The sequence below is a fragment of the Molossus molossus genome, unplaced genomic scaffold (assembly GCF_014108415.1).
Source record: "Molossus molossus isolate mMolMol1 unplaced genomic scaffold, mMolMol1.p scaffold_m16_p_10, whole genome shotgun sequence".
Classification (NCBI taxonomy): domain Eukaryota; kingdom Metazoa; phylum Chordata; class Mammalia; order Chiroptera; family Molossidae; genus Molossus; species Molossus molossus.
Window position 1 is genome coordinate 73,897,267 of NW_023425345.1, and position 22,375 is coordinate 73,919,641.

Sequence of the window (22,375 nt, forward strand, 5' to 3'; positions counted from 1 at the left end):
TGACTGGAGAGGAGCAGACTCTGGCGAGGCGCTATGGCGGGAACTAGTCTGGGGGGCCGCCTCTACCGGCAGATCAAGAGACATCCCGCGGTGAGTTCGCTCCCCACAGCCACTGATTCTAACTCCTAAGTTTTTCACTGGCCCAGCGCTCCCTAAATCTCCCAGTCCCTTCCTCTTGCCTAGCTCCCCCAATGCTCCTAACCTTTTTCCAGGGTCCCCTCAACTATCTCTGTAATACGCCCCCCATGTCCCTTGAATCCCCCTCAGAGAGGCTCCCTGTGGGGTGCGGGGGACTAAGGCAGGAGTTATGGTGTATGAGGTTCCAGGTCCCTTCTCCCAGAAGGGAGGGAGCACCAGTCCCCAGGCAGGGGTGGGGGCAGCTGGGCAGAAAAGCTTATAAAGGGCGACTGGGAACTACCCAGAGGGGGCTGACTCGGAGTGTCCTCAATCTTCCCCGCAGCTCATCCCGATGATCGGCTTCATCGGCCTGGGCATGGGCAGCGCTGCTCTCTACTTGCTGCGACTCGCCCTGCGCAGCCCCGACGTCTGGTAAAGGCCGCACTTGGGATGCTGGCAGGGGTCCTGGATAGGGGAAGATGGGGCAGGAAAGTGGGCCTCTCGGAATGGGTGGTCCTAGCGGGGGTCCCCCCCGCAGTGCACCTGCCCCTGCCCCTGATTGCATCACCAGGCTGGAGCCGGCTCCTGACACGCGAGAGCCCATCTACCCTTTGGCCCACCCAACCACACTCTCCTCTGTGGCTCCAGACATGCCCTGGTTGCCATGGCAACACTGCTCTGCCTGCCGCAGGCGGCCTATGGGCACCTCAATATCCGTGCCTGGGCACTGGGGATGTGGCCAGTTGAGTGTCTGGGGGTGCAGTTGGGACCCGTGAGGATGAGACTCCACTGCCTGGCTAGAAACAGCAGGGGAGAGGGGGTCTTCCTTGTCAGGAGCACACCTGTGTTGTCAGAATCCAAGACACATCACAGAAACCCCAGCCCCTTGGGATCCCTGCCTGATTCCCACTGCTCTGCTCTGCATGGCTGACCTAGTGTGGCAAGGTGCAGGCCAGGCCGGAGTCCCTGGGTCAGGTTGTCAGTCCCTCATCTGGCCTCACTCTGACAATGGTGACAGACTTCTCTTGTCAGCAACTGCTACTGTTCCCCCTCCCTAATCAGTCTCTGGGAAATGGGCCCCCCAGGGTAGGACAGGGGTGGTGGGGTAGAGGCAGAGACCCTGGGTGTTACCTTAGGCTCTAGAGTCCTAGTTCCCAGGGAGAAAACCCTAACTCTCTCCCTCCCTCCCCACAGCTGGGACAGAAAGAACAACCCAGAGCCTTGGAACCGGCTGAGCCCCAATGACCAATACAAGGTACCCCTTGGTGGCTCTAGGGTTGCACCTCCATCCTCTCATCTCTTGGCCCCTGGGAAGACCCCTTGGCACTCCCTGACAAAGGGAGACTTGGGGCACTCAGTGCAAACCACCCCCCTGCCCTTCCATAGTTCCTTGCAGTTTCCACGGACTATAAGAAGCTGAAGAAGGACCGGCCAGACTTCTGAGCCTGGCTGGAGCATATCAACGTACATACAGCCAGCCTCATTTCTTCCACTTTCTGCCCCCAGCCTCCAGGGCGCCACTCTTCACTACCCTGTCCAGCTCCTGCGTACACAAGGCTGGTTCCCACGTCAAGGGCAGGCAACTCCACCCCCTCCCTCTTCCCTTGCTCCCTGCAGGAAGCACCTCTGACCCTCAGCTTGAGTCCCACGGGGGGGGGGGGGGGGGGGGGGGGGGGGGGGCTGCGTGTGTGTGTGTGTGTGTGTGTGTGTGTGTGTGTGCACGCATGTGTTTAGGAGGTGGGGCAGCCTTGTAGGGTGTGGCACAGGCTACGTGTTGAGCATGGCCAACAGGGGCCTCTGAGTGCCAAGCTACGTGGCTGGCCTCATGTTTACCCAGGCTCTGGGCACCACCCCAGGAGGAAGGCACTGCTCTAGCTTGATTGGGCTTATTGCCTGCTCTGGATGAGACACCTCTATGCCCAGGAGGGGTATCATCTTGCTGTTCCCTGTGACTCTGGAGCCAACCGGCACCCTCTCCAGCTGTGCACCTGGGCCTCCCCCTGCCATCCCACCCCGCCTTGCTTCCCTCTGTCCCCTGGGATCAAACAGAAGCAGCCGTGGGCAAAATACAATTTCATTTAACAAATTGAATTTGCTGCGCCTGCTAATCATGTCTGGTGTCGGCTCTGATCAGAGACAGAGAAAGGAGGCTGCAGCCCCCGGGGTTCTTGTGGTGGTAGGAGGGGAGCAAGGAACACATGGAGGAAGACAAATCACCACCTTGCCCAGGGGACTCCTCCCACAGTAATAGAAGCTCAGGTCAGGTTAGCATTTTATTAGATAAAAACAGAAAGGAGGGTGCCTACCCACCCCTTCCTTTGGCTCATAAGGATAACTCCCCTGTCCCCAAGAAAGAACAGGGAGTCTATAACACTGAGACAATGGGAAATGTTAGGGCAGAAAGCCCTCAGCCTCCTTCTTCTAAGTCTTCTTACAAAAAGAAATGTCAGCTACAAATTCTGGGAAGGGAACTACATACATCTGGCTCTTCCCGAGTGAGAAGCCTTCCCTCCTCCAGCCAAAAAATGGGAGATAAGTGAGCCCTTCATTGATCCAGGTAGAAGAAAGTAAAATGATTTCAGTCTATGAGCCTCATTTCCTTGGTGTCGTCAGTGCTCATCAAAACCAGGCATGGGGAAGGCCCTGGCAAACTGCTCCACCCGTTGCCTGAGGTCAGCCAGCTGATGTCCCGTTTCTGGGTCACTGAGCAGGAAGGATTTGAAATCCTGCAGTTTGGCTAGAGAGGGGTGAGGAAAAGTAGTCAGAGCTCTAGGAAAGGCAGTGAGATCACTGGGGAAAGGGCAGATAGTGAATGTAAATGGCTGGCTCAGGGGGTGTCTCACCCACTTACCAGTCTTCCTCTTCACCTCCAAGCCAATGTTGATCCCTTCATCTATAAAGTCTACAACTCTCCGGAAGTCATCCTCACGAAACTGTCGAGAGGTCAAGGCTGGGGCACCTGGGAGAGAGGAAGAAGAGGATTAGTATGGCCCAAGTCCACCTTGCAGGCCCCTCCCCTCCTGGAACCCCAGGTCTCACCAAGCCGAAGGCCCCCTGGTGTGATGGCACTTCGGTCTCCAGGACAGGTGTTCTTGTTGGCTGTGATGGATACAAGCTCCAGCACCCGTTCAGCCCGAGCCCCATCCAGGCCCTTGGGCCGCAGGTCCACCAGCACTAGGTGGTTGTCTGTGCCACCTAAAGGGAGAGCAGTAAGCAGAGAATGGTGAGTCCTGGGCCTTTGCCTGAGGCTACAGAGGCTCTCACCCACCCACCTGGCTCACCAGATACCAGTGAGTAGCCTCGATCTAGCAGGGCATCAGCCATGGCCCGAGCATTCTTCAGAACCTGCAGGGAGTACTCCCGGAACATGGGGGTGCTGACCTGGAGATGAGACAGCAGCACCTGGGACCCCAAGTCCTGCCCCTTCTCCTCCTCCACTTCCAGCAAAGTTGTAACTCCAGCCTTGATCCCTCCCGTCCTGGCCCTTCCCTTCCAACAGCTCCAACTTCAGCTAGCAAGATTCATGGTCTGAGCATCCAGGTGCCCACCACACCAACAGTAGGCTCCCCAACCTGCTTTAGGGCCACGGCCACAGCAGCAATGGCATGGTTGTGGGGCCCCCCCTGCAGGGATGGGAACACTGCAAAGTTGATTCGGTCCTCAAATGTATAAGGGATCTCCCGGCCAGTCTTGGGATCCACAGACTGCACCCCCTTCCGGTAGAAGATGAGTCCTGATCTGTGTGGGAAGAGGATGGTCAGACTCTAAGCTGAAAAGAAAGGGCAAGGGATGGGAAGAGCAAAGGAAGCTGGCTGGTCCAGGCCCCTGAGCCCCTGAGGGCTCCGAGTCCACCTCAGTTGTGCTGGGTGTGCTTCACTCCAGTGGTCAAGGGAGCAGAAACCCTCACCCCCAAACCCAGGGAACTGCCCCATGGGCAAGAGAAAGAGAATCCTCAGACTGGGTAGAACTCTTCAGGTAGAATGAGTTCCTCTCAGACCAAGACCAATGCTTTGGGAATAAAGCACGAAGGCAGGGAATGGCAAGATCTGACCTCAGGGCAGCCTGACCTGGCCCCTCGAAGAGTCTTGTGAGTAGTAGTGGTGACAACATCCGCATGCTTGAAAGGTGAAGGGATCACCTTGCTAGCCACCAGGCCACTGATGTGGGCCATGTCTGCCAGCAGGTATGCCTTGATCTCATCACACACCTGGGCAAGTACAGAAACAGGCTTCAGTCTAGGCAGGGCCCAGAGAGGCCTGCCCAAGGCTGCTCCTTCTCCAGAATCTTCCCACCATCCCTTGGGGAGTGGCAGGTACCCCAGCCCTCCAACCTCTCTCATGCGGGCATAGTCAATGAGGCGAGCATAGGCGCTGGTGCCAGCTATGATGAGCCGTGGTCGGAAGAGTCGAGCAGTGATTGCCAGCTGGTCATAGTCAATAAGGCCAGTTTTGGGCTGGAGAGACAGACAAAAAGCTAATGCCCTTAGAAAGAAGCAGTGCAGTTCACTCTGCTCCTGGACCTTCAGGGCTACCCAGGGCTTCAGCCCCTTCTTGGCTCCCAGGCCCTGAACAGCTCCCTACCCACACCCTAGAGCGCTCACTCACATTCAGTTTATAGGGCATAGATTCAAAGAAGATGGATGTGGCTGAGATCCGCTTGATATCAGACATATAGCCATGGGTGAGACTGGGAGGGGAGGAGAGGAAGTAAGAAGGCTTCTTAAGCGGATTAACACCCAAACTTAACCACTCCTTTCCTGCCCTGCTCCAAAGGCCTGTTTGGAATACTGCTCCTAGCACCACCCTCATTGCTCTGTCCACTCTGCTGAGCACTGGTTACTAGGCTCATCATATCTTCTTCCTGCACTGTAACTTGGACAGGGAGAGGCCTGTTCCATATGCATGATACATGGTAGTGTGCAATAAATAACTCCTCTTTCATGCCCATCCTGCCCCCTGAGCCTATCAGCCACCCCATCCATACTCACTGGCCACCATCAGGCAGGTCCAGCCCCATGATTCGGTCGTGAGGCTGCAGAAGGGCTGTGTAGGCAGCCAGATTGGCTGGGGACCCCGAATAAGGCTGGACATTGACTCCCCACTGTGCAGGGTCCAGGTCAAAGGCCTCCAAGGCTCGGCGCTGACATAGCAGCTCGATCTCATCCACTACCTCTGCTCCCCCATAATATCTGCCATGAGAGAGGGGCATATCAGAGCAGGAAGACGACTACTCTAAACACAGTGCGAGAGTGCAGGCAGGTGTCCCCTACTGGGAGTACCATCCCTGAGGCTGCCCCCCAGCCCTCTGATGCCTAGCCCTCACCTCTTGCCAGGATAACCCTCCGAGTACTTGTTGTTCAGACAGGACCCCAGTGCCTCCAGCGCAGCTCGGCTGCAGAAGTTCTGGGGTGAGGGGTGGGGGCAATGTCAGAAGGTACAGAGACCCTGTGGAGAGACTCCCACAGTCCACCCTGCCAGAGCCCCAGGCTGCAAGGAGCTAGCTCTATAGAAAGCTCTGTTCATTCAGGGTTCCTTGCCAGGCTTGGGGCATTGCCAGAGGCGGCATCCTCAGAAACCAAGCTGCCATGACCGGAGTCCCCGCAAGCCCACCTGTCCACTTGTACCTGTGCTTCCAGGTTCCTCTTTTCTCTTGGGAGGGGGAAGGGACCAGACTTGACTGTAAATGGCCCTGGAAGGCTACGGAAGCTCTCTAGTCCCCCCATCCCATACCCAGACTGGCTCTGCCTTTGCTTCGGAGGGCAGCAAGAAAAGAGGGCGATAAGGCCTAGCAGGAAGGCCCTGAGTCTGAAAGGGAAATCTAAAGAAATAGCAGTAAGATGACCTGTTACTTGGCCCTGGCCAGGTTGCTCAGCAGTTAGAGCATAGTCCCCATATGCCAAGGTTGTGGGTTTGATCCCCGGTCAGGGCACATACAAGAATCAACCAATGAATGCATCAATACGGGGAACAACAAATCCACGTTTCTCTCTCTCTCTCTCTCTCCCTCCCTTCCTCCCTCTCTCTCTCAAATCAATAAATTAAAAACAATTTTTATTTGCAAAAAAATAGATGACCTAAAAAAAATAAATAAAAAAAATAAAAGAATAAAAAAATAAATAAAAACAAACAAACAAACAAACAAACAAACAAAAAAGAAGCCCTGGCCGGTTTGGCTCAGCGGTTGGAGCGTCGGCCTGCGGTACAGAGAGACCCGGGTTCGGTTCCCGCTAAGGGCGCGTACCTCGGTTGCAGTTTGTCCCCGGCCCTGGTTGGTCGTGCGGGTGGCAGCCACTCGATGTGTCCTTTCACATCGATGTTTCTCTCTCTCTCTCTCTCTTCCTCTCTCTCCCTCCCGCTCTATCTGAACAAAAAATGGAAAAATGTCCTCGGGTGAGGATAAAAAAAAAAAATAGATGACCCGTTACTTCCAGTACCCACGGTGGCCCAAGCCTTGGCCTCTCTCCCCAGGTCCCACCTCTGAGGCAATAAGTTCCAGGCCACGACATTGCCTGTCCTTCTCCCTTTGCAGCAGCTCCCATATCTCAGGGTCACTATCTGACAGACTCTCCTGGCCTGTCCAGCCCTTGGTTGCTTCTCCGGTCTGGGTCTGGGCTGCCTCACTGTGCTGGCACCGTATGGTTGTCCTGACCAGCTGACCATATCTCCGCAGAGGCTAGGGGAGGAAAAGCTAGAGTCAAATAAAAGCGTTCAAACAGTCTCCCAACGACCATCAGCCAAGCTTATCAGGCCTTCTGGTTTCAAACCCATAAGCCAGCTGTGTAGCCTGCCTGTTCTAGTTTTTACCACCCCCACCTCCAAAAGGCAGTTCTAGAGCCAAGGCTGAGATCAATGTCCAGGGGGTGGTTCTGATTCGGTCCATTCACCTCACCTCAGAATCTTCCTCCACCTTGACCCATGAACCACTCTGCAAAGCCGCAGGGCAAAGTTTGTCTTCTAGAAGCTAGAGGTTCCAGAACCTCCCCACCCACGGTACAAAAGAGTCTTCCCTGAAGGGACTCCATAAACTGATAACCCAGTGAGTGGGGAAGAGGCCAAATAGCAAGGGATTAAGACAACAGGCTTGGTTAGAGGTGGTTTTCAGAACAATGGAGGTGTAGCAGGATAGATTTTCAGCAGTTCCCGGGGAAGAGGGGTGGGGCTGGGGGGTTTGATGACAGAGAAGTCAAAAACCACATCCAGTCCTCTGCCCTGCCCCCGTTCCACCTCCTTCCAGCCCAGAGCTACAGGGCCCCTGATGCAATCAGTGGGCTCGGTTACATCATCGCACGGCTCAGAACTTACAGGAAAGACTCAGCTTGCTTGTCTAGGCTGAGAACCCCGCTGTTCGCCAGCACAGGATCCACGGGGCATCCGTTACAGGGCTCCCTTACTGCCACGTGACATGGACGGTCACATGGCCCTGGGGCTTCTGATTACCGTAATGGAGAGCGGCCCACAGTTACCGGGGGTCTCGGGGATTCCCTAGTTGCGTACCGGCTCCGGGAGGACCCAGATCACGTGCATGGAAAAGCCAAGAGAACCCCATAGTTTGTGAATGGATACTACGGTAGAGGGAAACTTGCTTTCTACAGGTCACCCAGACTCCGGAGCCCCACTCTTACCCGAGTCGCCAAGAGCAAAGAGAAAGGCAGCATCGTAACCCGAAGTCGCCGGAGGTAGAGCCACCAACTAGCTTGGGGAAGCAAAGAGTCGGAAGCAGACTGATCCGAGAGCGCATGCGTGAGAACAGCGGCCTGAGAAGCCACAGGATCAGGGATAGGGGCCTACGCATGCGTGAGATGACACCTTTATGGTCTTCTGGGAATTGTAGTTTATTCCACCTTTCTTCCGCTTCCTTTTCCGTCTATAGGCCCAGGGTCAGAGGTTCTAGCTTGAAAGAAAAGAGATCTACTGCCGCCACATTTCTTCATTGTTCTGAGATCTTAGAGTTTTTTTCCCCCCTGTCGTTCAGACAACCACTTATTGGATGCCTACTGAATACCTAGCATTATTAGGGTCCCTGGGAAATACAAAGACTCCTATATATACGAGCTAGAGAGCCATGCTGCATTGGAAGGGTGAGAGACATGAGTTCAAGTTCCAGCTCTGGAACTAACTAGCAAATTAGTCTATCTGGGCCTCAGCTTCCTCATTTGTAAATCAATAGTAAAATAACATATGGTGGGGATTACATGACATTTTGTATGTATACATGCTCTGGAATGGATTGTTTTCCCTTCCTTCTCTGATTTACTAACCTGCCTCCTTGGCCATCTCCTCCTTCTCCTGGGACATCCCAGAGCTGAGTGAGATGCCGGCTCTTGTCCTTGTACTTGTTGAATTTTATTAACTGTTCTCCTCTTGGCACCCTAGTAGTCAATGAAGCTCTCTTTATTTCCCCGGGGCTATAGATATTTGGAACAGAAAGGAATCTTCCTTTTAGTTTGACTTCCTCTGGCGTCATTCTTTGGAAGAGGGACTCACTCACTGACCCTTCCAGGAGTAGGTTCCCAAACGTGGGCATCAGAATTAGCTGGGCCCTGACCAGTGTGGCTCAGTGGTCAGAGTGTCAGCCTGTGCACCGAAGGATCTCGGGTTCGATTTCCAGTCAAGGGCACATACCTGGGTTGCACATTCCCAGCCCCAGTCCTTGCACAGTGAGAGGCCATGTGTCTCTCTCACATCGATTTTTTTGTGTTTTTAAAAAAATATTTTTCTTTATTTTTAGAGAGAGAGGAAGGAAGAGGGAGAAAGAGATAGAAACATCGATGAGAGCGAACACTGATTGGCTGCCTCCTGCATGCCCCCACTGGGGGTTTGACCCACAACCTAGATATGTGCCCTGTCCGGGAATTGAACTGGCAACCTCTCGGTGCATGAGTCGATGCTCAACCGCTGGGCTACAGTAACATGTTTCTGATGTTTCTCTCTCCCCAAACCCCACTCTCTCTAAAAATCAATGGAAAAAATATTCTTGTGTGAGGATTAACAACAACAACAACAAATTAACTAGGAAATCTGATATAAATATGACTGTGGAGCCTGTCCTCAGAGGTTCTAATTCAATAGATTTTAAAGAATAATGGTCATTTGCCCTGGCCAGTTTTGCTCAGCAGTTAGAGCATTGGCCTGAGAACCAAAGAGTCCCAGGTTCGATTCTGGCCAAAGGCGCGTAACTTGGTTTGGGTCCATCCCCAGCCCAGTTGGGGTCGTGTGGGTGGCAACCAACCGATGTGTCTCTCAAACATCGATGTTTCTCTCTCTCTCTCTCCCATTTTGTCTGAAGATAAATGTAAAAACAATATGTATCCTCAGGTGAGGATTTTAAAAAAATAATTAAAAAAAAAAAAAAAAGAATAATGGTCATTTGACCACTCACACTGAGACACAGTGAAACCTCTCCTCATAATTCTAATAAGCAGTGATTTTATTGTCTCACATAGCAATATTACACATTCATTCATTCAGCATACGTATTGAGCTCCTACTCTGTGCCAGACATACCATAAGAATAGATTACTGCCCTGGCTGGTGTGGTTCAGTGGTTAGAGTGTCAGCCCAAGCACCTGAGGGTCTTGGGTTTGATTTTTGGTCAAGGGCATGTACCTGGGTTGCAGGTTAGATCCCCGGCCCTGATTGAGTCTCCTTCTGGACTCAACCAATGGATGTATCTCTCTCACATTGGTGTCTCTTCTCTCTCTTTCTCTCCTCTTTCCCCCCTTCCCTTCCACTCTCTCTAAAAAAATCAATGGAAAAATATCCTCAGGTGAGAATTAACAACAACAAAAAAAAACAGAATACTGACTGCTGGGACATCAAGAAGTGAAAGGGTGCCCTGAGCAATGTTGTTCGGTGGTTAGAGCATTGGCCCATGGACCATAGGGCCATGAGTTGAAACCCAGCCCTGGTTGGGGTGCCTGCGGGAGGCAACCAATCAATGTGTCTCTCTCAGATTGATGTTGCTCTCTCTCTACTCCCTCCCCTTCCACTCTCTTTAAAATATCCTCTGGTGAGGATTAACAATTAGAAAAAAAGTGAACAGGTAACAAAATGCAACAAGTGCAATTACAGGCAGGGGGCACCTCACTCTGCTCCCTTGTCCAGATGTCTGAAAAAGAGGGTGGGAGAAGGAGGAGGAGATGATGGCCTTGGAGGAGGCAGGTTTATGACTCAGAGGAAGAAGAGAGGACAATTCATCACAAACCAAGTTCACATGCAAAATCTCATTTAATCTTAAAGTATTTTATTATTACTTTACAAGTGAGGAAACTAAGGCCCAGATGGGCTAACTTGCTAATTCCAACCATTCTCTCTTGGCTCTCATCTCAGGCCTCAGAAGTCCCCCCTTAGCTCAAACCTCCTTCCCTCCCACTCATGCTCCAGTGTTCTCAGGTCTTTCCAGCAATAGGCCTGTGTTAGGAGTCAGCTGAGTTCTTCTCCTTCCTCCAGTCTGTGACCCAGAACCACTTCCCACCTCTCTCCTTCTTTCAGTTGATCCTGTCATCCATCCATCCATCCATCCATCCATCCATCCATCCATCCATCCATCTCCATTCATTCACCTATCCATCCATCCATCCATCCATCCATCCATCCATCCATCCATCCATCTCCATTCATTCACCTATCCACCCATTCACCCATCCATCAGATATTTATTTTCCCCTTACAGGCTTTTCACTCCTAGGTATTTCTGTGTCACACTCATCTTTGACTCAGTTTCCCGCTGGAACCAATGGGCAATCCCCCGGAGAACACTGCTCTCTCTGAGTCGGTACCTTGACCACGGACTAAAGACGAAAGAAGGCTGAAGAAGACGCGTCCTTCTGTGCCGCAGCTTGTCTGTACCCCCCTCCCTAGCCCCCGTCAGGGGTCCCGAGGGGAGGGGGGCGGCCGAGCTTGAGAACTGCTAATGAAGCCGCAGCCAATTAACGCCCGGGCCAGGGTTGGGGGCGGATAAAATTAGCAGCGGCGGCTGCAGGAGGGAGCCGGAGGCGGGGGTGGCGGGGGTGGAGAGGGTGGGCAGCTGGCTGAAGGGGGCCTTGTTTGCAGGAGGCTTGTAGAGGCGACGAAGCCCCGCTCTCCGAACTCTCTCTCGTCCCTTCCCCCACGCCCGGGTCTCAGGCCTCACTCCCTCTCTCCCTCATCCGTCTGCAAACTCAGCGCCCACGAAATTAGGAAGGAAAAGGAAGATCGATGACTCCAGATGCCGCAAACACCGTTCCCCTTCCCCCCACCTGCCGCCTCCCTCCAGCTCCACGGAGCTTAGCAGGTTATCAGCGCTCTGCTTACGATGTCCCTGCATCTCCTTGAATGGAAATTCAAGGCCTTTATACCCCCAAATCGTCCCAAATAGCCCGCTAGTAGTACCCTCTCAGGTTTTATTCCCTATCCTATTTGCTGCAGTTTCACTTTGCCCACCTCAGGCAGGGCCCCTACCTGAAAGGTCGTCCTCATCTCTATGTGATCTGGTCTTGGATGACCTACAAGGTGCTAGCTTTAATCATTATTTGACTCAGTTTCCCCACGAGCCACAAGGGGAGGAGGGCCTGGCCCGGTCTCTGCCAGACATTAAAATCCACACCATCTCCCCCTTCCCTACAAAGGTCTCACACAAACTCATATTGGATTTCGCTTTATTTTGTTCCCTTTCCCGTATGTTTTGGAGTAGGAAAAAAAAAAAAAATCGCCGAGAGGAAGCAGCCGGAAAGGGGCAGGTGGAACAGGACTGCAGGAATGGGAGGGAGGCAGGCAGAAGGCAGGGGCCCCAGTCATCGCCTATGCCCAGGAGTCTGCTTCCAGTACCTTAATTGGGGGTATTAAAGAAAGAGAAACAGGCATACGGCAGGCAGAAGGGAATGGGGATAGGCCGCAGTTTACAAGTCTTGACAATCTTTACGAGAGTACAGGGTGGAGCGGGAGAACTAGACCTGGGGGTAAGAAAGGGTAGGATAAGGGTGCCAGGCCAGGCGTTATTCAAGCTATGAGCAAAGGGAGTGTCCAGCCCAGCGCCAGGGGCGTATAAGGGACCCAACGTGGACGTAGGGGACGCGGGGATCGCCTATTCTGGGGTTGCGCTCTTGTTCCTCCACTTTGGGGTGTAGCTGAGGGGGCCTCAAAGGCACTCCCCATAAGGAAAAGGGGACCCACGCCAGCTGATAGTCCTCAGGAGGGCTTTTCCTCTCTGCCCCCATATTGGAAAGGTGGACGCGGCCACAGGAGTTTGGGGCACTGGGAGGAGTCACGTGGGGAGGCCGAGATTTGGCGGGAAGCTCAGGGCTGGGGCGAGGGCGGGGTGCACTATCCAAAGTAGGGGTGCTCGCTCTGGAAGTTATAGTCTGGGCACACCTTCTGCACCAGTTTGTAGTCAAAACTGAGGAAGGAAACGAAGATGCAGATGACTTTGAAGGGTTTGGCACAGAGCCAGGCGGCCTGACTCTGCGTGTGCTCGGTGAAGCACACCTGCGATGGGTCGTACAGGCATGGGCGGTGCTTGCGCGCGCGGTTTGTCTTCTCATACTCCACGTGGCAATTGAAAGCGCGTGACTCTTTGGCCCCGGGCACTCCCAGCGCTCCCCCGAGTGGGCCCGCCAGAGCGCCCCCTAGGGTGCCTCCCAGCCCCGCCCCTGCGGCAGCTAACCCCAGAGAGGGCCCCAACCCAGGGAGGACCCCCTCCAAAGCCAGCGTAGACTGTAGAGGATGGGGGGCGGGGCCCGGCAGCCAGACGCCCCCGAACTCTACGCGCTTGGACGGCGGCACGATACTGACACTGAGGTTGCCCAAGCTGGACGAATTGTGGCGGAAGTACACGCTGAAAGTCCCATTCACGTGGTCCACGATCTTGCCGGTCACCAGCAGCGAGAACTTGAGGGTATGCACTCGGAAGTAGAAGTCCCCCCAGCCGAATATCTTTTTGGCGCGGGCCGCTTTGATAGACGGCTTTCTCTTGGTGCGCTGCGCGGGTAGCGCCCCCGCAGCTCCCACCCGGGCCAGTGCCCCGGTGTGGTTAGCCGGCCAGGCCCAGCTCCAGGCGCGGGCGGTGCCCAGGCTGTCGGAAGACTTCGGCGCCGGGAGCCGTTGGGCAGGGGCGCCCCCTCCGGCTGCAGCCTGGCGCAGTTCCACGTACTGAGGCCTCCCGGACTCCGGTATCTGGGTGCTGACCGCCTGTGGACGAAAAAAGAGGAAGAAAAAGAGACGCTGGAGTTGCCCTTGGCCACCCTACCAGGGCATTAACCATGGCAGCCCCTTTCCAGAGCCACTAGGAGACCAAATGGAATTGAGCAGTCCGCAGCAAGTGGTTCAGTGGGTGTGCGTTGGAGTAGATCTGCAGCCCTTTTTTAAAAATCTGTGTGGTTTTGGCCAAGCCACTTCACCTATCTAGCTCTCAGTTTCTACATCTCTGAGATGACACTGAGAATCCTTATGTTCTTCCAGATCTCCCATGCGGCTGAAAAAGCCCAGGCCAGTGTGGGTTCGAATAGGGAAATAGGGACTCAGTCTCCTCCAGCCTGGAGCCTGGTTGGTTCAGAGCAGTGATTTTCAACCTTTTTCATTTCATGGCACACATAAACTAATTACTAAAATTCTGCAGCACACCAAAAATATATTTTTGCCGATCTGACAAAACTAGGTATAATTTTGATGCATTCACACCAGACGGCTATGGTTGTGACGGCCATTGTCATTTTTAATATGACAATCTAAGAGAAAAGAGGAGGTCAGTGCCTCTGACTAAATAGTTAAGTATTGCATGTTTTAAAAATTCTTGCAGCACACCCGTGTGCAGCGGCACTTCTCTGGTTCAGAATAATGGGCCAGGGAGGAGTTGAACTCAGGTAAGTGAGGCCATGACTGCCGTCAACATCCAGCATCAAGAAAGAGGTGAAGACTTCCAGATGCCTCTGTGGAAACTAGAGCCCCCACCCCAGCTTCATCCTCCTCTCCCATGTGGGAAGGAGCACGGGAAACTGGTAGAACTCAGGGGAGCAGTGGAGAGTCTGAGCATTGGGGGTTAAGGCTTGGGGGCTACTCAAGTACTTCTCCCCACCTCCAGAATTCTGGCTCAGTGGGAGAGGCTGCCTGGTGGTTCTTCCTTGGGCTCAGAGGCGGCAGGAGAAGCTGCCTGGCTTGCCCCCACCCATCTCCTTGTGTCTCAGGTGGCAGCTATCTGGGAGACATCTCAGGCGCAGGAGTACAAGATAGATCGAGAGGCGGGGAGCAGTGGGGCCAGGCCTCTGCCATCAATTATCTTGGGGGGGGCAGGGGTGGCTGGGAGTGAAAGAGATGGTTGGTCATAGGGAGAGGAAGAAATATGGAGATGCTGTTCCAGCGAGGGGAGTGGGAGGGAGAGGAGCTGTATGTGTCAGTCAGACTGTGCTAGCTGTGGCTGTTAGGGTGGCCCTTACTGCGTGTGGATTCAGATTGGGGGAAGGGATTACTGCATGTGTCAGTTTGGGGTGGTTGTATTTCTTGTCTGTCTACCTGGAGTGATGTGTGTGTGTAGCTATGGTGATGGGTGTGTGTCTGCCTGAGGTGGCTGTGCATGTGGTTATGTGTGTGTGGCTGTGGTGACTGTATATGTGTGTCTGTCTGTATGCCCATGTGTATCAGTCTGCGGAGGCTGTGTGTATACGTGTGTCTGCTTGCTTGTGGTGGCTGAATGTTTGTTGTTGTCAGTCTGTGGTGGCTATGTATGTGTGCCTGGGTTATATGTGTGCCTGGATTGTATGTGTACCTGGTTTGGCTATGTGTATTAATCTGAACGAGGCTGTGTATCAGTCTGTGGTAGTTGCATCTGTGTGACTGGTATTAGTTGTATGCCTGTGTTGGCTGTATGTGATTCTCTGGGTGTGTCACTTTTCCTGTGTGAGTGCCTATCATCCTGTGTCCATGTGTCAAGCTCCTTCTAAAGAGTGTGTGTCGGGTATATCCACAATGATAGAACACTATATTCCCCCTGTGGGGGTGCATGTGTGTGAGTTGTATATGAATAGTCCCTACTGGCTGAGCTTTGGGTAGGTAAAGAGGCCTGACAGCATGAGTGTCCCCTTTATTTGTACATACCCATGTGTATACACCATGTATCCACAGGGGACAGGAACAGCAGAGTCAAGCTGCTGGGCTAGAATCTCCACCGCCTGGTCCCCATCCCTGCAGCGCTGCGATCCTGGGTTATTAATGTGGCCACCGCCACCGATAGTCATACATATTTATCGCCCCCTCATTCCTCCTCCGGTCCATACCTTCTCCCAGCTCAGGTGAGGGGTGTGGGGGTGGGGGGTGCACACAAGAGTGATTGACTCAGACAGACGTGCTTGAGCTGGCAGCTAACACCCTGAAGGCGGGCCAGAGAGAGGCTGGGGGAAGGGGGTCCTAGGCCACACAGGAGGGGAAGGACCTCCCCAGGAAGTGGGCTGGGAGAGAGCAGCACTGGAGCCCCAGAGAGGGCAATGGAGGAGGGAGTGTGTGAAGCTACAGGGAAAGTGGAAGGGTGGGGCTTGAGGGAGGGGGCATTTGAACTCTGACACCTTATCTCCTCACCCCTCTGAGCCCAACCACTGCTTTTTCCAGGGACTTCCATCAGTCCCTGAAGCTAGCTGCTACAAACTCCAAATGCCTCTGAGCCACACCCCTGCCCCCAGCACACCCTAGCAGCATCCAATGTCCTGCACCCTGCCCCGGACCTGTGGAGGGCTGGCTCAGACCAGCAACTCCTCCAGGCAGGGGTTGGGACAGGAAGCAGGTATCGCTGGGTGGTGGTGGGGTGTCAGGTGTCCCCCCTCTAATCCCAGACAAATTGCTGTCTGTGCTTCTCTGATCCTGGCAAATCCCTGGGCTTTGGGCACCTGCACCTCCACCTGCCATAGGAGACAGCCAAGATAGAAGGGAAGAGTTGGGAGGGGCAGCCACAGTGACCTTGTGGGGGGAGCTTGGACAGGGAGGACCGAGAGTCTGCGAGGAAACGAGCCGAGAAATGGGAACATGGAATAAAATAAAATAAAATCCTCCCTCTGGCTTCCTTGCTCGCCTGCTCCCTCTCCCTCTCCCGCTCTCCCTCTTTCACTGTTTTTCCATCTCTCTCTCTCCGACTCTCCTCTCAGTCTCTCTCGCTCTCTCTTTTTTTGTTTGGTCTCTCAGTCTCTTCCTCACTGTTTCTAATTTTCCTTTTATGATTATATTTTTCTCCCTGTTTATGTCTCTAACTGTGGATTTTCCCCCTCTATCTTCAGGTTGTCTGTCTCTCTCTCTCCAGCTGTGGGTGGGGGTGGGAGTGAGGGGAAAGCAGGGTGACAAGAGAGCCCCTCTTTGTCCAGACCCATGATGCTGTCCCCCCCTTCTAGGACTAAGATGAGAGCAGGGTATTGCCCGAGAAGGGGGACCCCTCAGTCCAGAGCTGGTTTAATTAACTTAATTGAGCATGGTGACATTTGCGGAGGGGAGAAGCCAGCCGGGCTGTCGGCTTGGGGGGTGGGGTGCGGAGGTGTTTGGTGGCAGACAGGGATATGGGGGTTGGGGGTGCGCTTCACCAGGTGCCTCCAGGCCCTTGCAGGGTGGGAGCCGAGCCAGGAGCGCTTTGCCCCCAAGGCAGTGAGCCCACGCACTGGATGGGAGTTGAGGCTGCCTCTTGCTGAAAAAACTCCTCCTGGGGGGGGGCGGGTTGTGCTGTTTTGGAATGGGACTGCTGGGAATGGGGGGAGGATGAGACTGTTGACCCCCCAGCCGCATTGCAGGGTGCACCTCCCCAGGGCCTCCAGACTGGTCGGTTGCTTCTCTTCTGCTTCATGGGGCCGGCGGGGCTGCTTAGGGTTCGGCGGGAGGGGATGGCACCCTGTGGTTGGGCAGAACCGTGCTCTAGCCTGTGTTGGGGAGGAAGAGGGAAGACTGTCCTGAGCCCTTGCACCTAGAAATAGGCGGGGGCACTGCAGTCAGGGCGGGTGGAGTAACTGGGGTCTGGCTGGGAACCAGGGATGGAGATAGGAATGAAGACAGAAGTGAGGTGGACAGGACAGGCTGGGGTGAGGACTGGGACAGAAATGAAGGGGTACGGGGAGTGTGGACCTGGAAGGCACAGGTATTGGGTACAGAGATGAGGATGGAACAAGAGTAAGAACAGGGATGAAGCATGGGAACAGAGATGAAGAGATCAGAAATGGTGGACGGGCATTGGGCAGAGACGGATGCTGATGGGGTAGGGACCAGGGGGATGAAGAGAGGGGACAGAATGGGTTGGGAGCCAAACTGAGGATGGGGTCTGACAGGGATGGTGGGTGAGGGCTGGGCTTCAGGGATGGGCAGGGATGAGAAAGGGATGGGGACTGTGGGGTGGAAATGGGGACTGGTTGTGGGTGGGAAAGAAATGGGGGGGGGATGGTTATTGGGCAGAAACAGGGATGCTGAGGGATGCAGAAACCCAGGGAAATGTGAATGGGGACTGGAATGGGAAATCCGGGATAAGTAGGGAGTGGATGAAAGGGACGGAGACAAGAGCTGAGGACAGGTATGGGAGACAAGTCAGAGGAAAAGGCAGAAGGACAGGATTAGGCTATGGGGGGCGGGGAGCAGGCAGGTAGAGGTGCAGATACCTCCCTCCAGACTATATTACAGTGTGAGGGGGCGGCGACCGCTGGTGGGGCCGGCTCTGCCCTTGGGCCGGGTACCCCCTCCCCCTCAGCCCCGCCTGCTCTCGGCCTGCAGCGCAAGGCTCACCGTTATCTGAATTTTTATTTTATTTTATTTTATTTTATTTCCCTGCTTCCTAGAGCCGGCGCGGTCCCCCCGGGAACGGCGCCCCCCGCCCCCCGCCCCGCGCCTCACTTTATTATTGCAATAAATGTGCCTATAAAGGCTCAGGCTCTGGGGCGCGGTGTGGGGGGGGGGTGTGGAAGCCGTGGAGCGGGGATGTAATTTCCCGAAGCCGGAGCCGGAGGGGGAGTGGGCGGGGTGGAGATGGAGGAGGGGTAGGCGAGGGAGAGGGGGAGACTCGCCAATTTCCAGCACTCAAGGCAGAGCTCCCTACTCTCCATCCCTGCCCCGCAGCTCGCTCCCACCCCACGCCCGGGACTCCCCACTCGCCCCAAACGCTTGAGCCCTGGGACCCCTCCCACATGACCCTGCCCTCTGTTATCTGTACCCCCCAGACCCCAACATGGCGAGTTGCAGGGCTCTGTCCAAAGTTCCCCATCTCCTTGCCAATGACTTCATCTTTGACCCCTGAGATGCCCTCTCCACTAATATGCTCTCTTCCAATATTATCTCCCCCCTTCCCCATGATCCAGTCTCTGACCCTAGTGATCCTTCTTTACCTTGTTTGTCCCTCAATGACCTCACATCTCCTCCACTCACCCAGTCCTGGATCTCCAGCTCCTCCACCACTTCCACCCAGAGACCGACAATCTGAATTTTTGCAGCAGGTACCCCTCCCATACTCACAGGCTTCCACCAAGGGTACTATCACAGTGGCCCCCACCCCCACCCCTAGCCCAGCTGCAGCCATGATTACCCCCAAATCCCTACCAACAGCTATGGGCCCTAACCCAGGCTACACGTGCCTAAGTGGCTCAGCTAGAGATTAGCTGGGGGGCTAGATGGGGTTATGGGAGGCGGGAGGGGTAGACTAGACGTGTGGCTGGGGCCAGCTGGCTCAGAGACTAGCTTGGGCTTAATCCTTCCCCCAGGCAGGATAGAGCAGGAAGGTCCCACAGGGCCCCACCCCTGCCCTCCCCCAGCTAATTAGTAATTAGTGATTAGTGATTAGTAACTATTGATCGCCTGCTGCTTCTCCCGGTAGGCAGACACTTTGGCAAGGAGTGGGGAAGACACGGAGAAGAGATGGAGAGAAGGAGTCAGAGACCAGACCATATTAGAAAGATCCTGAAGAAGGCCTGGCCCAGAAAGCAGGGCCTCAGGGTCAACGGAAGCCAGGAGTCCCGGGTCCTGAGAGGAGACCAGGATCCTGGAGCAAAGAGGAAGGAAAAAGAGGTCCTGGAGGAAGGGCAAGTGAACAGGGTAGGAGAATGCAGGGTTGTTAGCATGGACAGTTAGGGTTTCCCAAAGAGCTGTCCTGTAAACTGTTCCCCTCCAACCTCTTACCTAGTGTCAACCCACTGCCAACCATGGCACTGAGACAGCCCTGACCCCCCCCCCCCCCACACACACACAAGCCACACTCAGATACAGGAACACATCCTGAGGCTTACAGCCCAATACCCACACTCAAATGCACTCAAAACCACAAACACACAGATACACACTCACAAACCCCGGAGACTTGTACAGAAAACACATGGGCCGCAGCACACAGGTGCACTGGAGATCCACTTTGGGATGCACATGTGTGCACAAGCCATATTCACAAGTGCACACAGTACACACAGGTACTCAGACACACATTTTTACACACACTCCACATGCACAGTTATAAATATTCTCACACCCATGGTCTGTACACACAGGTAAACCCTCTCTCTCACACACACATATAAGATGGTCTAAATGGCAGATACACACTTCCTCACTGACTCCAATACAGAGACCCACAGCTGCAGCTCTCACACACACTCAGCCAGATCCCCATCGCTCACGTCCTCATGCTTACTCTCCCCCAAGTCTTCACCAGATGTTTCATTCCCCTTCAGGGGGCAAAGGAAATTAAACCAGATCTGTCCACAGGGGAATGTATGTGATGGGGAGAGTGGAGAAGAGAGTGGGAGGAAGTAGAAAGGAGGGACAGGGGTACCATCCCTCCTTCCTCTCCCCCAGGCCTTCACAAATATCCAGTTGTGGGGTACAGAACGCCCTGCAGTCTGCTAAGGGCAGAGCTGAGCAGCAAGTCCAAAAGAAGTTCCAGCTAGTGCAAGCAGTTTCTGTGGAGAGGGCTCCTCTGCCCACCTTCCAGCCCCTCAAGGTCACCAGGCTGGTTTGGAAACATCAGGAAGCTCAACTGCCAGCTTCACTGGGCAGCCCCTGCCCTGCTGGAGCAGCTGAGTGTGATTTGGCTGAGCAGGTGTGTGTAGGGGTGGTCCAAGTGCTGGGGGCAGAACTATACCCCTTCCAGACTCTTGAGGGGCTGGGGGTTGGGTGCAGGGAGTAGGGGTTTAGGAAGCCACCTGCTTGCCCCCAGACTAGCTAGATTACAGTTGGGGTGCAGGAAACAGAAGTCATGGGCAGGGAAGCTGATTGAAGGAGATTGGGGACCAGGGCCTAGGTCTCCACTGTGGGACACACAGCGGGGCACAGATGGCTGTGCTGTGAAGCAGGCACTTGCATTCACCCCTTCAGAGCAAGCACCACACACCATACCAGAGCACACATGCACCCAGGTTCCCAGCACTAGACACCCAAGGCTGGCTGCCCCACAAACTCTACACCAGCACATATAAGCACACCGTGTACACGAGTTGAAGCCTTCAAGTCAGGAGGGAGATAGATCAAGTCCCGGCTCCTTTAGCCTCGGAGTCCTGGCCCAGGAGCCTCGGAAAGAGTCAGCCTACAGAGGTGGGGCCATGGAGGGGACAGGGGGAGAGACTCCCCTTCCAGACAGCCCCTACCCCCTATCAGCCGGCGCCAGTGAGGGGTGTGTCTGTGAGGTTGTGCAGGGGAGATGGTGTCTCCGCGGGAAATGTGATGGGAGATTGTAGCCAAGTTCGGCCGCATCTGTATGCGTCCGTGTGTGCGCGCGTGTGTTCGGGCCGTGTATGTTCGGAACACAGTGCCCACCTGGCATGGTGACAAGTGCAGAGAAGAGAAATGCGAAGGCGCGAGTGGAGGAGTGGAAGGACAGACAGAGAAGGTGGCGAGCGAGATTGGCGCGGCAAGGCGGCAAGGCTCACACCCTGCTGGCTTGTCTGTCTCGCACTCCCGCTCCGTCTGGCGCACTCTGGGGTCGTGCTTCGTCCCCTCCCCCGCCGCGCCCGATGCTGGATCCGAGTCGGGCCTCCACCCCTGCCCTTGCCCCTGACAGCCAACTTGCGCTGGGAGAGCGTCCGTCCTGAATGGGGAGTCTGTCTATCGGCATCCCCCACGCCGCACAAAGTTGGGATGCTCAGGGCTGGGGGTGGGGCGGGCTCAAGGAACCCCTCGCACTCTGGGACCTTTGCGTTCCGGACCCCGTGCTCGCGTTGGAGCCCTGCTGCCCTTACCTTCTTCAGGAGCCACGGGCCAAAGAGCAAGAGAATCCATTCCGGGAGCAGCCGCATCTTCCCAAGCGGCGAGCGGGTCCCGGGGCGGGCCGGAGCCGGGCCGAGGGCAAGGGGCTCCGGGCTGGGGCGCTGGGGGGTGGCTGCCTGAGCCGAGGAGCGGCGGCGCGGCCGGCGGACTGAGCGCTGCGAGCGAGCGCGGCGCTGGGGGCGGGGCGCGGGCGGGGGAGAAAGTTGGGTCTGACTCGGGTGGCGGGCGGGGGCGGGGCTCCGCTGCGCTCCAATCCGGGCCGCGCCCCGCGCGCCCCCTCCCGCCGGGCTGGGGGCACCGAAGGTGACTTTCACCCCGACACGCCCCAGACACGCCCCCGGCCCAGGTGCGAAGCGTGGAGAACAGCGGGCCCAGGGACCATGAACACGTGAGGATGGGTCTGTGCACCGACTTGGAACAGGGCAGGGCATGGGGCTCGAGCTCCCGAACAGTGTCCCCAAAGGGTCCAGCACGACCAGGGTCCCTCGATGCTCCGGGCCAAGGTGGGTCCCGGGGCAAGATCAGGGCCAGGGCCGAGGTGAAGGCGGGCGGGGCCTCGGGCGGCTGCCACCGCGTAGTGCTGACGGGGATGGATGGGCGCCCCGCGGCTCATTCGGCCGGGAGATGAGAATCATTGATCACGGACGGAAACCCCATCACGTCTGTCAATAGGGCTGACAAACGGCGCCCGCCGCCAGTCCCCCTGGCCCCAGGGCACCTCCCCGATCTCAGGACTCCTCTGCTAGACCAGCCTTTCACCTTTGCCCCTCGATCGCCACCGCTGACCCCCACTCCCAGCCCGTCTCAGAGCGTCCCTGCGTGGGGGTTGGGCAGGAAGTCCCCCTCTGCGCCGCCTTGCCTGGCCTATCGGTGTAATCTCTGCCCCTTTCCTCTCACTGTCCCATCTTTCACCATCAGCTCCTCTCGATCCTTGTCCCCTTCCTCCTCTGTCTCTGTCCTTGTCTCTATCCTCAGCCCTGTCTCTGTCCCTATCTTCTTGGCTATTTCTTCACTGGTTCCCTCCTCCTGCTAGTACCCCCCCCCCCCCGCGCGCCAGGGAGTCTTCAGCTGTCAGCTGTTGCTATGCACTGAGA

At 55.4% G+C, this 22,375-nt stretch overlaps 3 protein-coding genes across 3 annotated transcripts; 1 reads left to right on the top strand and 2 right to left on the bottom strand.

Annotated features, from left to right (window-relative positions):
* Nucleotides 1–1,569, top strand: NDUFA4L2 (NDUFA4 mitochondrial complex associated like 2). Its single transcript, XM_036252619.1, has 4 exons — nucleotides 1–90; nucleotides 461–549; nucleotides 1,312–1,372; nucleotides 1,504–1,569. Exons 1-4 carry the CDS (start codon nucleotides 34–36, stop codon nucleotides 1,558–1,560), a joined length of 264 nt encoding a protein of 87 aa, XP_036108512.1. The 5' UTR covers nucleotides 1–33; the 3' UTR covers nucleotides 1,561–1,569.
* An 808-nt stretch (nucleotides 1,570–2,377) lies between these two features.
* SHMT2 (serine hydroxymethyltransferase 2) lies at nucleotides 2,378–7,866 on the bottom strand. The gene is made up of 12 exons (XM_036252124.1): nucleotides 7,739–7,866; nucleotides 6,592–6,789; nucleotides 5,440–5,519; nucleotides 5,105–5,305; nucleotides 4,722–4,803; nucleotides 4,448–4,570; nucleotides 4,185–4,324; nucleotides 3,690–3,855; nucleotides 3,399–3,498; nucleotides 3,157–3,312; nucleotides 2,969–3,076; nucleotides 2,378–2,854 (listed from the first exon to the last, which is right to left on the bottom strand). Exons 1-12 carry the CDS (start codon nucleotides 7,769–7,771, stop codon nucleotides 2,727–2,729), a joined length of 1,515 nt encoding a protein of 504 aa, XP_036108017.1. The 5' UTR covers nucleotides 7,772–7,866; the 3' UTR covers nucleotides 2,378–2,726.
* Nucleotides 7,867–11,874: 4,008 nt separating this feature from the next.
* NXPH4 (neurexophilin 4) lies at nucleotides 11,875–21,349 on the bottom strand. Its single transcript, XM_036252511.1, has 2 exons — nucleotides 21,254–21,349; nucleotides 11,875–13,280 (listed from the first exon to the last, which is right to left on the bottom strand). Exons 1-2 carry the CDS (start codon nucleotides 21,308–21,310, stop codon nucleotides 12,417–12,419), a joined length of 921 nt encoding a protein of 306 aa, XP_036108404.1. The 5' UTR covers nucleotides 21,311–21,349; the 3' UTR covers nucleotides 11,875–12,416.
* Nucleotides 21,350–22,375: the final 1,026 nt, after the last annotated feature.

Coding starts and splice junctions, on each gene's coding strand:
- SHMT2 (XM_036252124.1), bottom strand. CDS start 7,771: ATGCTGCCTTTCTCTTTGCTCTTGGCGACTCGG. Junction 5,520..6,591: donor TGGAACTTATTGCCTCAGAG/GTGGGACCTGGG, acceptor CCCTCACCCCAG/AACTTCTGCAGCCGAGCTGC. Junction 3,856..4,184: donor AAGACTCTTCGAGGGGCCAG/GTCAGGCTGCCC, acceptor CTTCCCACACAG/ATCAGGACTCATCTTCTACC.
- NXPH4 (XM_036252511.1), bottom strand. CDS start 21,310: ATGCGGCTGCTCCCGGAATGGATTCTCTTGCTCTTTGGCCCGTGGCTC. Junction 13,281..21,253: donor GCCCGTGGCTCCTGAAGAAG/GTAAGGGCAGCA, acceptor TTTCGTCCACAG/GCGGTCAGCACCCAGATACC.
- NDUFA4L2 (XM_036252619.1), top strand. CDS start 34: ATGGCGGGAACTAGTCTGGGGGGCCGCCTCTACCGGCAGATCAAGAGA. Junction 91..460: donor AGATCAAGAGACATCCCGCG/GTGAGTTCGCTC, acceptor TCTTCCCCGCAG/CTCATCCCGATGATCGGCTT. Junction 1,373..1,503: donor GCCCCAATGACCAATACAAG/GTACCCCTTGGT, acceptor GCCCTTCCATAG/TTCCTTGCAGTTTCCACGGA.